The 12417-nt window shown below is 39.3% G+C and overlaps 1 protein-coding gene across 1 annotated transcript; it reads right to left on the bottom strand.

Moving 5' to 3' along the window:
* Window positions 1-5516: 5516 nt before the first annotated feature.
* Window positions 5517-8573, bottom strand: LOC6051664 (kinesin-like protein KIF23). The gene is made up of 4 exons (XM_001868029.2): window positions 8400-8573; window positions 7614-8339; window positions 6166-7546; window positions 5517-6108 (listed from the first exon to the last, which is right to left on the bottom strand). Exons 1-4 carry the CDS (start codon window positions 8408-8410, stop codon window positions 5638-5640), a joined length of 2589 nt encoding a protein of 862 aa, XP_001868064.2. The 5' UTR covers window positions 8411-8573; the 3' UTR covers window positions 5517-5637.
* Window positions 8574-12417: the final 3844 nt, after the last annotated feature.

Below are 12417 nucleotides of genomic sequence, written 5' to 3' on the forward strand. Positions count from 1 at the left end.
TTTTTTATGCGACCGTTAGTTGACACACAAGAAGTTGCTAGGAATTAAGTAATTTTAATTTTTTTCATAGCTTTCAAAATATACAAACACTAAGATATCAAATTTGATTTTTTGGAATTAAAAAACAAACAGTAATATTTAAAATTGGCGATACAATCCAGACTCTATTATCCGAAGTTTCGATTATCCGAAGTTCGATTATCCGAAGGTTTGTATGAGACTTCGGATAATCGAATCACGAAAAAAAGTTATTTTTCGTTATTTTCTTTTTCTTGTTTTTATCATCAAATTCGAGTTCTGCAACCCCATTTTCGTCAAATTTGAATAGTTGATTGCTTCATCACCGCCATTTTGGCCGCCATCTTGAATTTGAAAATTCTTAATCATTTTAGCGTACTTAAGGGGCCATACTTGAGCTTGACAATCTTAACCCTCTACTGCCCATTTTTTAGATTTTTTTTTTAGTTTGCCCGTGTTCAGGAGGTCATTTTGAGCAACTTTTGTTCTACAAAAAACTTTACTTCTCTTGTTTTATGTTTTTTTTTTTTATTTTTCGTATTTTATACTACCAAAAACAAACATAATATAATTAAGAAAAAAGCTAATCTTAATTATGTATGTTTGTTTTTGGCCTATTCTACCACCTAATATAATTACATTTTGCCTATCTATTTTTCACATTTGTACAGTCACTTTTTAAAATTTTTGCTTGTTTTTCAACCACCATCATTTAAATTGCAAAAAAAGCGTAGAGACATACACTAAAAATCAGAAGTATCCCTCAAAAGGGTACTTTCAATCCTCAAAAAGGATACTTTCTATCCTTTTCATAAGTTCACCCGGCGTCACCCTTTTAAAAGGGTATGTCAAAATCAGTACATTTTCGATACCCTTTTAAAGGGTGACGACGGGTGAACTTGAAAAAAGGATACTTTTTACTTTGAGTGTAGTCTAGGACACTTCAAAAATTACTGCATACATCTTATTACTGAAAATATATAACATCTTTGTAAAAACACAGCCATAGTTGACCCCTAAAAAATGACATTTTTAAAAACATTTGCAAAGTCACATAAAACAAGTTAAACTTCCAATCACCCTTCCAATCTTAAAATTTTCTTGAATTCTAAGAGTTCTTCTTTCCAATGCTTTTTAAAGGTCAAATATTGGTTGAAAAATTATTTTTTGGCGATTTTTAAGATCGAAGCCCGTCTAAAGGCAGGGTTAGGTCGTAGAGGGTTGAATAAGACAACTGTACTGTATTTCTCAGTATTTCTGAAATCTATTAAAAGTTTCTTAAATTGCTAAAATAAAACTAAATCTGAAGCGTAATTCATTATTAAAATAATTTAAAAAATAAAACTAAAAACAAAACATTCAAAAAGAATAACTTTGAATTTGAACTATTCTTTTAAAACTTTAAAATTTAGGATTTACATTTTTTTAATCTTATAATTTAAGAACATTAATATTTTAAGATTTTAAAATTTTAGAAGTTTAGAATTTTACAATCTCAGAATTTTTAAATTTTGAATACTTATTTTTTTCAATTCAGAAATTTTAAAATATTATTGTTCTTAGATTCTAAGATTAAAATATTCTAAATCCTAATTAAAAAAATATAGTTCAAATTCAAAGAAGTTATTTTTATATTTTTTTTTTAGTTTTATTCTTTTATTATCGATTATCCAAATTGAAATTTTCAAAGGCCTTTGGATAACCGAGTATGTAGAGTATGTAGGACTGTATTTCTAAAAAAACATAAAATATGAAAATTTCTGAAATCTTTTATTCAATTCAATTCGGTTTTATTGGTGAATAATCAAGATACAATAAATTCTTTTGAGGTACATTACAGAGTTTTGGAGTTCCTTTCAGCTGTGTGTTACATCATAATCCATTTTGGAACAATTATTGCTTGTAAATAAAGGTGTCACCAAGAGTAAGAAAAATTAAGAAAAACAACTTACTAAAATTACAAGGGAAAGAGGATAGAAATAGAGAAAGCTTAAAACTAGATTACAGTTTATTATCCTTTATAGATGTGATAGCCGGGACCGTGGTGTAGGGGTAAGCGTGATTGCCTCTCACCCAATCGGCCTGGGTTCGATCCCAGAAGGTCCCGGTGGCAAATTCTGAGACGAGATTTGTCTGATCACGCCTTCCGTCGGATGGGGAAGTAAATGTTGGCCCCGGTCTAACCTAAAGGTTAGGTCGATAGCTCAGTCCAGGTGTAGAAGTCGTCTTCCTGGGTCCTGCCTCGGTGGAGTCGCTGGTAGGCAGTTGGACTCACAATCCAAAGGTCGTCGGTATATTTACATTAGGTTCATTGGAAATTTACATTAGATTTATTGGAAATTTACATTAGTTTTGAAAATTTACATTAGTTTTGGAATTTACATTACTTTTGGAATTTACATTAGTTCAAATCAACTTATTCTGATTGGCTAATGGGAATGAGAAGCTCGACTTGGATTGCAGTAGGAAAAGGGTGTGGCCTATGTTCTATTTTAAAATGAGTGAAGCGGGCAGCAAAAGGAAATCATGATTTTAAAAAATTGTTTCACTGGTAGGGGACGCTTTCTCGTCGACGGCCAAGTGAAATAACGCTGGACTGGAATCGAACGGACGACGGGTAGGGAGATCGGTGTTACTGCTGCTACCCGCTGCCGACTGAGCCATCTTTGCATTTTATAAACGAGCGGCTAAAGCATCAACTTGTTCAGGTCGAGGCTCAGGCAGTGGGCCAGCGAAGTATGAGAGCGATAGAAAGAGAACCAAACATAACTATTTTTAGTTCGGGTAGTTTTGAAGTCAACGTTTGGCAGAAATACATTGGATATATGATTTACATTAAATAGGAATTTACAGGAAGCCGAACACGGGTAGAAATTCATCAGATTTGAGTTTCCATGCTCAACGTTTCCATTAGATTCATGATTTACATCAGATTTAGATTTACATTTGAGTAATTTCCATGACTTTTTACTCTTTACATCATATTTCAATATTACATTGAGTGAGTTTACATAAGAAACAGTAATTACGTGCTGTGTAAATTTACATATTTTTTTCTGTGTGGATGGAAGCTTAGGTGTAAAAAGAGGTTTGCAATTGCCTCAACAATCAAGCCTTCGGACATCAAGTTTCGAGTAGGAATCCCGTAATCGGGAACGCCAAGGCAATGCTGTAGAGCGAATAATTTGATTTGATTTTTTAGATGTGCTTGATCATCAGCTCCCCAAGGGCCAGGAATTGTTCCGCCTTGTTACGGCAGGTTCGAAACCGCGTCATCATCTCCCCTGCGAGAGCAAAGAACTCTGGCAGGGTAAAGAGATCTTCCCCGGTAACTTCATGCTGGACCGCATTGCCGCTACCGGCAGCGACCACGCTGGCGAACGATCGCCCCCATCCAGGAGAAAACGCTGAGCTGTCCGCTGGAACCGTACGATGACCAGCTGCCGGCACGGTTTGAAATCTTTTAAAAGTTTCTAAAATTGCTAAAATAAAAAATCTGAAGCGTAATTTATTAATAAAGTAACTAAAAAAATAAAATAGGCCGGGACCGTGGTGTAGGGGTAAGCGTGATTGCCCCTCACCCAGTCAGCCTGGGTCCGATCCCAGAAGGTCCCGGTGGCAAATTTTGAGACGAGATTTGTCTGATCACGCCTTCCGTCGGATGGGGAAGTAAATGTTGGCCCCGGTCTAACCTAAAGGTTAGGTCGATAGCTCAGTCCAGGTGTAGGAGTCGTCTCCCTGGGTCCTGCCTCGGTGGAGTCGCTGGTAGGCAGTTGGACTCACAATCCAAAGGTCGTCAGTGCGAATCCCGGGGTGGATGGAAACTAAGGTGTAAAAAAAGGATTGCAATTGCCTCAACAATCAAGCCTTTGGACACCTAGTTTCGAGTAGGAATCTTGCAATCGAAAACTGTAGAGCAAATAATTTGATTTTTTGAAAAAAAAAATAAAACTTTAAAAAACATTTAAAAAAATACTTCTTTAATTTTTTTTTAATTTTTGAAATTTAAGGATTTTTTGAATTTTAGAATTTAAGAACATTGATATTCTAAGAGTTTAAAATTTTGGAAGTTAAGAATTTTACAATCTGAGTATTTCTAATTTTTGAATACCTTTTTTATTTAATTCTGAAATTTTAAAATATTAATGTTCAAAAGTTCTAAGATTTAAAAATTCTAAATCTTTATTTTTTTTTTTAAATGTTCAAATTCAAAGAAGTTATTTTTAAATGTTTTTTTTTAGTTTTATTTTTTAATTATCCTTAGTGAAATTTTTCCGAGGCCTTTAGATAATTTCTGCTTTTGTTTTAATTTTCTTAAATTGTTAACATAAAAAATCTGAAGCGTAATTTATTAATAAAATAATTAAAAAATAAAACTTAAAAAAAATTAAAAAAAATCTTTGAATTAGAATTTTTTTATATTTTAAAATTTAGGATGTTCTTAAATTCTAAGATTTAAAAATTCTAAATCCTAAAATTTAAAAAAATAGTTTAAATTCAAAGAAGTTATTTTTTTATAAATGTTTTTTTTTTAGTTTTATTTTTTTATTATAGATTATAAATACCAAGTGAAATTTTTTCGAGGCCCTTGAATAATCGAGTCTGGAGTGTCTTTCTAAAACAAAATTAATCATGAAAATTTGTGAAATCTGTTAAAAAGTTTTTTTTTCAATTTTTTTCATCTTAGAATTTAAGAACATTAATATTTTAAGATTTTCAAATTTTAAAAGTTTAGAATTTTACAATCTGAGAATTTTTATTTTTGAATACCTTATTTGTTTGAACTTCTTAAATTTTGAATTCAGAAATTTATATTGAATCTCATTTTTTAAATTTATGATTTTTTTTCTCAAATTTATATGTTTTGATGTTTTGAACTTGTGATTTTCAGATTTGTTTTATTTAAATTTGTTTCTCTTTTTTATGTATTGAATATGTGTTTTATAAATGCTAATTTTAATTTTTTTTATTCTAAGATTTTTCAATTTCTGTTTGGGCAATTTTTCAATTGAAAAAAAAAGATTTTTGAGATATTTTTAGTTTTTCATTTCTTAATTTTTATTTTTTTTTAATTCTCTTTCCAGAAAATAGAATCAAGGACTTTCTTCAATTAGGAGGCAAAAAAAGTGTTTTTAAATGTAATGTTTTTACTTTGAGAAAAACCAAAGAAAACAGTAAATTCTCAAAAAATATAAGAAAAAGTCAAACTAATCCATGATCTTTATGGAACATTTTGAAATACTACCAAGAATATTGGATTCCATAAAATTTTAGGAAAATTCCATCAATTATGAACCAACTTTTTTTCAAAACTTTTGAGAAAAACGTTATTACTTGTTTTCAAATAAAATCGATTTCTAGAAGCTGCAATTTAATGTCAATGTGTTGTTATGCCAACATCTGGGGCACGATGGAATTACATGCTGTTCCTCTACATCTTGGAAACGGTAAAATGGTAACGATTTTTGAGCACACCAAATAAACACATTTAGCATCCTGTTTTTTAAAGTAACTGCATTTTATTGCCCTTCCGTTAAAAAAAAACGTGTTAAAAGTAAAAAAGTTTCAAATCGATTAAATAAAATATGTACACAGCAGCCTTCCGCGCCCGCTCCTCCCCTAATACTTGGCCTTCTTGTTGCCACTGTCGCGCGTTCCCTGCACTTCCGACATGGGCGGCGCACTGGCCACAACCGACGATCCATTCTGCCAGTGCTGCTGCTGATTGCTGCTCGTCCTCTTCCGGCCTCCCCCGCCCGGCGGCGACCGCGTCGGCGAGTACTGCTTCAGCAGCTCCACGTCGTTCAGGATGACCTGGGCGCCGCCCCCGGTCGTCGGGATGATGTCCCCCTTGAACAGCTTCGTCTCCAGCTCGCCCTCGGTGTCCGCCTCCTGCGTGATCAGGCAGTACTTGGAGGCCTTCGCACCCGTCACGTCCTGGGCGTCGTTCAGCGCCGTCACCGACTTGCGGTCCGGGATGTACGGCTGCATGATGGTGCCGAGGGGGACGGGATTGGCGGCCCGGTGCTCCAGCCAGCGCTCGCCGGTCGAGCGGGACCGGCGGTGGCGCGGGTTGGCGACGGCGACGCCCTGCGGGAAGGTTGGTTAGTTGTTGGGTGGGATTGAGAGGTTGTCGGTGAAACTTACCCGCGCTGCACGCGGCGTGTAGAACGCCTTCGAACCTGCGGTTCGGCTCGTGACGGGCGTGGCCAGCTCGTCCACGCTGTTGGACCGGGCGACCGGTTTGACCGGCGTCTGGCCGGAGATGATCTTCGACACCAGCATTAGGCGCTCGTTTTTGTCGTCGATTTCCTGCTTGAGTTTGTTCTTTTGCTCCTGAAGTTTGAGTTCCAGCTCGCGGCTCATCTTCTCCGACTCGACGGCGATCTTGGAGTTGTACTTTTTGCGCTGGCGCTCCTTTTCGATCTCTTTCTGGTTGAGTTGCTGGGTTTTTGTGTTGAGTTGGGCGTTGAGTTCGCGTACGCGTTCTTCCAGCGTTCGATTGCGCCGGTTCAGGTCGTCGATCGAGCTCTCGTAGATGACGATCTTGTTCTCCATCGCTTTGATCTTTTGGCGGCTTTGCGCGAGGACGCCTTTGATGGAGACGTTCTCCGACTTGAGTGCCGCGTTGTCCTTTTCGATCTTGTGCAGATTCATGCGGAATGTGTCCTGGCGCGCGTCGAAATCGTCGACCAGCGACTTGCGCTTCAGGATTCGATTCTCCAGGGTTTTGATCAACTCCTGGATGAGGTTCTCCGCTTCCGGACCGCTCAGCTTGAACTCGGGGAATTTCGGCCCAAGACTGTAAACGAGTCCCAGGTCAATCTCCTTGTTCTCCACTTCGCCGTGGCGTCTCTCGATGTCGCTCAGCGCGACCTTGTACAGCTGGTTGGCCTTGCGACGGCCGGGCGTGAGTCCCACGTCCACCTTGACCGGCGTCGGTCGCGCAATCTGCACGTCCTGCGTCATCTCGGCAAACTTCATCACCTGCGCCGTCTCGTCGTAATCCTCGGCCCGCGGGTTCACGCACACAATCATCCGCACGTGGCCCTCGCCGTCAAAGTAGTTCTTGAACAGGTGCGTCACCTTGGACTCACGGTATGGCACCTTCTTGTTGCCGCCCGTCATCTGGTTCTCGCGCAAGATCTCCAAACACGTCCGCAGCGTCATCAAGCTGTTGTTGATGTTGCCGGCCTCGCGCAACCTCTGGCCGGTGTTGCCCGTCCGGTTGGTCCGCTCACTGCCGGCCAAATCAACCAGCGACAGCTGACTGACCGTCACCGCGTTCCGGTCCTGCACGACGTGCTCGCCGTTGTTGTCCACCGGCGCCTGCACCAGCCGGATCGTAAACACCGAGTGCGACCGGCTCGACTCGGCGTTCAGGATCGTGTGGCCAACGCGCTTGCGCTTCTGCCCAATCTGGAACACCTCCAGCGCTTCCTCCATCGTCTTGACCTCGACCTCGGTGACGCCGTGCACAAACATGTTCCGGTTGGCGTCCTCGCGGACCATCTTGCTCTGCAGGGTTCTGCATTAAAAAAATAATTATTGGTAATTCAGCTTGTTTGCTTGGCAGTTACTCCGTTGGAACCTACTTCTGAATCGTGCTCTCCTCCAGCAGATCGTACACACTGTTGTTGTAAACCTCGACGTACGTGATAAACACCGAGTAGATGTTATCCTCGTCGATCCCACTCAGCTCCGACGGCTCAACCGACGCCTTCGACGCAATCTCCGGATCGGTGTCCTTGCGACGCACCCGGTGCAGCTTACTGTGCAGTTCCGCCTGCCGTTCCAACGCCGCATCCGCGTCCGACAAAATATCAAACCCGTTCAACCGATCCGGCTTAAAGATAAACTTCTTCGCCTGAAAATCCGCAATCGTCCGGAACAGCGCGTCCAAACACCGCGGCATAATCCCACGGTGCTGCATGTCCCCGGTCATCGTGTAGGTCTTCCCGCTCCCCGTCACCCCGTACGTAAACAGCAGCCCATTCTTCCCCCGCACCAGCGCCTCCACCAGCGGCTGCGCCACCGTCGAGTAGCACTCGTGCTGGCCCGCGGACGGCTCGAAGACGTGCTTGAAGATGTACTGCGTCTCCTTCAGGTTCGAGATCTTGTAGTTGATGGCGATCTCAGGCGGCGTCAAAACGACCGTATTGGGCGCGGTCACCCGCAGACAGGACAGGTCCGATTCGCAGGGCAGCGGCCGCACCCGGCAGTACACCTGGACGGGATCGCTTGGCAAGCTGCTGCCAGAATTTCCACGACTTGACAGTGGCGTGGCCCGCGGGAACACCTTTATCGGGGTTTTCTGGCGCCTGAAAGATCGAAAACCTCATCAAACTCCACCCCGCACGGAGAAACCAAAAAATACTCACATCGTCTTCATTCTGGAAGCTGTCGTACCGGGTCAGGATCAGGTAGAGCTTTTTCATCAATTTCGGTTCGCAAAAATCGACTTTTTCACGGATAATCAACACTTCACCGCAGCAGCTCGAGTCAAAAACCGTTTGCATTCAAAAGACGTTACGACCGAGGGAAAAATGAACCGCAGGTGGGAAGAAGAAGAAGTGGCGCCTGCTTGGACCAACAGGGATTGGACGAAGAGGTCAACTGCGGGATTGTGAGCCAAAAAAATGGAACACTGGGGGAAATCGACATTTCAATTTGATAAAATCTGAAAATTCTAAATTAAATTCTAAAATTCAAATCTGCATAGTAGGAAACTCATGACTCATGAGTTGTTTTGAAGATTTATTCTGGAAATAACTCTGGAGCAACACAAGAAAATGTTGCTTCAAAGCTTAAAATCCACAGTTTTCCTGCAAGCATCACGAGATTAGTTTTTTTTGATAAGGTATTGGCTTTTCAATGTGATTGGTGCGCTGGAAGTGGGGACGCGAAGTCGTGATTATTCAGGTTAATTTTTGGTGTGCTTTTGTGTCGCTGTTTGTATCGGATGAGTGATTGTGCTAATCGAATAATAGCGTCATTGGTGCGCTGGAAGTGGGGACGCGAAGTCGTGATTATTCAGGTTAGTTTTTTTGTGTGCTTTTGTGTCGCTGTTCGTTAGGGGTGAGTGATTGTGGTGATCGAATAATAGCATGACTTACTGAATTATTTGTGTCTTGAGCGTAATTTTCGTTGAGTAATTGGTGTTTTTTTGTGATTTTTTTTTTTTAGATCTTAATTAATTGTTTCGTGATTTTCAAAGCCCTTCCTATATCATCGTTGATCGGAAGGCACGGCGTCGGGTAAATTGTGTATAATGTTTTCAATAAGGTTTTATTTTTAATGGTGAAAAAGCCATTTCTATATAATGATCGAAAGACGCACTGACATTTTGGATTAATTAATAGTGGAGTGAAATAATTGTGTGTGAATGACTTTGTGTGTTAACCAAAAAGACCTTCCCATAGCATCGTTGCTCGGAAGGCTCGCCGACGGGTCTGTTATGAAAGTCCTCCCCATAGCATCGTAGCTCGGGAGGCATCGAAAAGCCAATACCTTTTCCTACTAACCCAAAAAAATAATAATCACGTGATGCTTGAAGGAGATGCTGTGGATTCAACGGTCTCAAGCGGTATCAACAAGTATATAGCGAAAAACTGTGTGCTTGATGAGTCTGCAACTTCAACTATCGGACTAACATTCCTCCCTTTCGTTGAACTGCAGGCTTCTTGGGAGGGCGCCGGTATTGACTAATAAAGTAGGGATCTTCAGAGGTTAAACAGTGAACGGATGGTTGGCTCCCACTGATCATTTTTGATTCATTGTTTAACTTCAGCTGATCTGTCAATAACGGAGTAGCAGCTCATTGGCAGTCAACCATGCTCATGCTCATGCTCATGCTCATAAGGTATTGGCTTTTCAATGCCTCCCGAGCTACGACGCTATGGAGAGGACACATATACACCCGACGTCGAGCCCTCCGAGTTACGACACAAAACCAAGCAAAGTTCTTGCTGTATCAAAATTATGTTGTGACGCGACAAACCCGACAAACTTAACCATCGTTGCCTTCCGATATTCTTTTCTCTCCGGGTTAGCCGGGTAAGGTATTAATTTGATGCTGTGGGGGAGGACTTTCGTAATAGACCCGTCGGCGAGCCTTCCGAGCAACGATGCTATGAGAAGATCTTTCTGGTTGAAGGCTGTTACGCAGATCGGAAGAAACGCAAAACTCCATACAAAAAAAATGATGAAAAAATCAAAGAATATTAATTTTACTTTTTGAATGCGACTGAAAGTTACAAACGTTTTAGTAATTTTGTATTCAATAGATTAATGGAAAATCCCGGCGAACTTCAAAATGCAGAATCTTGAAATTTTCAGGAAAGATTTAGTTTTTTGGGCGAAATGGAGTAAAAATAGAAATTGTCTTTAATTGTCTGCTGTCGGCCATCGTGTCGCCAACTAATATTTATTGCTAGTACCAACCAGCAACCTCTGGATTATGAGTCCACTGCGGTGTCCGGTTGATTCACACTAGCGGGACCGAAACGAAGTAAAGCAGAGTCTAAATAAACTTGACAATAATCATACAAATATCTACAGTCGAATCTCTGGTTGTCAATATCCAAGGGACCGTCGAGGAAGAGAATCATCAGTTTACAGAACAATGCAAAATGAAGACTCGATTGAAAATATGTTTTTCTTGGTACCCAGCTATGGGAGAGAATCATGGCAACGTTCAGCAAACAAAAACAAACTAATGTCAAACACCCTTCAAAGCTTTGTTTCGCAAAGAAAAATGTATGTGCAAGCCATTAGAAAGTGAAATTATTGACAACCGGAAGAGATTTTTAAAGCTAACAGAATCCAAGGGACCGTCGAGGAAGAGATCCTTCAAGCAAGAGAAAATATCGAGGAATAAAGCCAATCGAAGTATGCAGTTTGAAGGGACTGAAAAATTCATCGATAGATGGAGCAATATTGATATCGAGAAGATCAACAGCCAGAGAGTCAACTGTATTTTGTTACTGAAAAATTCAATAATTACCTGAAATTTTGAAATTTAGCAATATAAATAATTCAAAAATAAAAAAATAGAGAAAAACAAAAAATCAAAATCAAACCATCCACATTAACGACCCCCGGGTCTTTTGTGGTCTCTATTGCAAGTTTCTGCTCGAACCTAGGAGTCCGAAGGCTTGAATGGGGAGAGCACCCAAACCTCTTTCTACTCCAAGGAACCTTCCACCCTAGTGTTTGAACTGACGACCTTCGGATTGCGAGTCCAACCGCCGCCAGCGATTCCACCGGAGTAGGTTTGGTTTGGTGTGTTGTTTGAACTTGGCATGGAGACGACTCCTACACCTGTAATGACTTAACGGCCTAACAACCAAGGCCGGGACCGACATTTTACTTCCTCATCCGATGGAAGGTTGCAGCAGATGGGAATCGAACCCAGAATCATCCGCTTACAAAGCGGACAGCGTAACCATTCGGCCACGCGCTGCCACATAAAACAAACATTCCAAATAATAAAAAAATAAAAATAATACAACAATTTTTATCAACTTATATTCATGAATTTGAAATTAAAAAAATTAGAATTGAATATAATAATTTAAAAATTAAAGTATGTATAAATTCAACAGCTCAAACATTTAAAATTCGAAACCTGAAAAATTCAGAAATTACCAGTCGAAATATAAAAAAAATTAAAAGATCTGAGATATATAAATTCAAAAATAAAAAATTAACGAAAATCCTAAAATTTTGACATTCAAAAACTCTATTTTTCAAACATTAAAAATTTAGGAAAAATAATGCGAATTGGATAATAAAGCCCTATGTCAATTATTATGTACAACGGTAAAAAAACACGATTAAAAACCATTTCTGATCACTTTTTTCCATTTTAGTGCAAATATTTTTTTGACAATACAACATTTTTTCGATGGATCAACTTTGGTCCCCTTGGAACGAGCTGTCAAGTAGGAGCTTTTCTGTCAAGAAGGAACGCGAGGTTAATTTTTCAAAATTGATTTAAAATTCCATTTTAAACTCTTTGTGGTCGTACAAAAGGTCATTGTACTCAGAAAATAAGCTTTATCGCTGTAAACAATAATATCAGCAATCTAAGCTTCATTTTAGGACCCAAATGAAGATTAAAAAATTTACAAAACTAGTTACAAAATTAAAAAAAAATAGGAATTTAGGAACTTAATAATTTAAGAATTTAAGAGTTTAAGAATTTAAGAAATTAAGAATTTAAGAATTTAAGAATTTAAGAATTTAAGAATTTAAGAATTTAAGAATTTAAGAATTTAAGAATTTAAGAATTTAAGAATTTAAGAATTTAAGAATTTAAGAATTTAAGAATTTAAGAATTTAAGAATTTAAGAATTTAAGAATTTAAGAATTTAAGAATTTAAGAATTTAAGAATT

The sequence above is a fragment of the Culex quinquefasciatus genome, chromosome 1, assembly GCF_015732765.1.
Source record: "Culex quinquefasciatus strain JHB chromosome 1, VPISU_Cqui_1.0_pri_paternal, whole genome shotgun sequence".
NCBI classification, from domain to species: domain Eukaryota; kingdom Metazoa; phylum Arthropoda; class Insecta; order Diptera; family Culicidae; genus Culex; species Culex quinquefasciatus.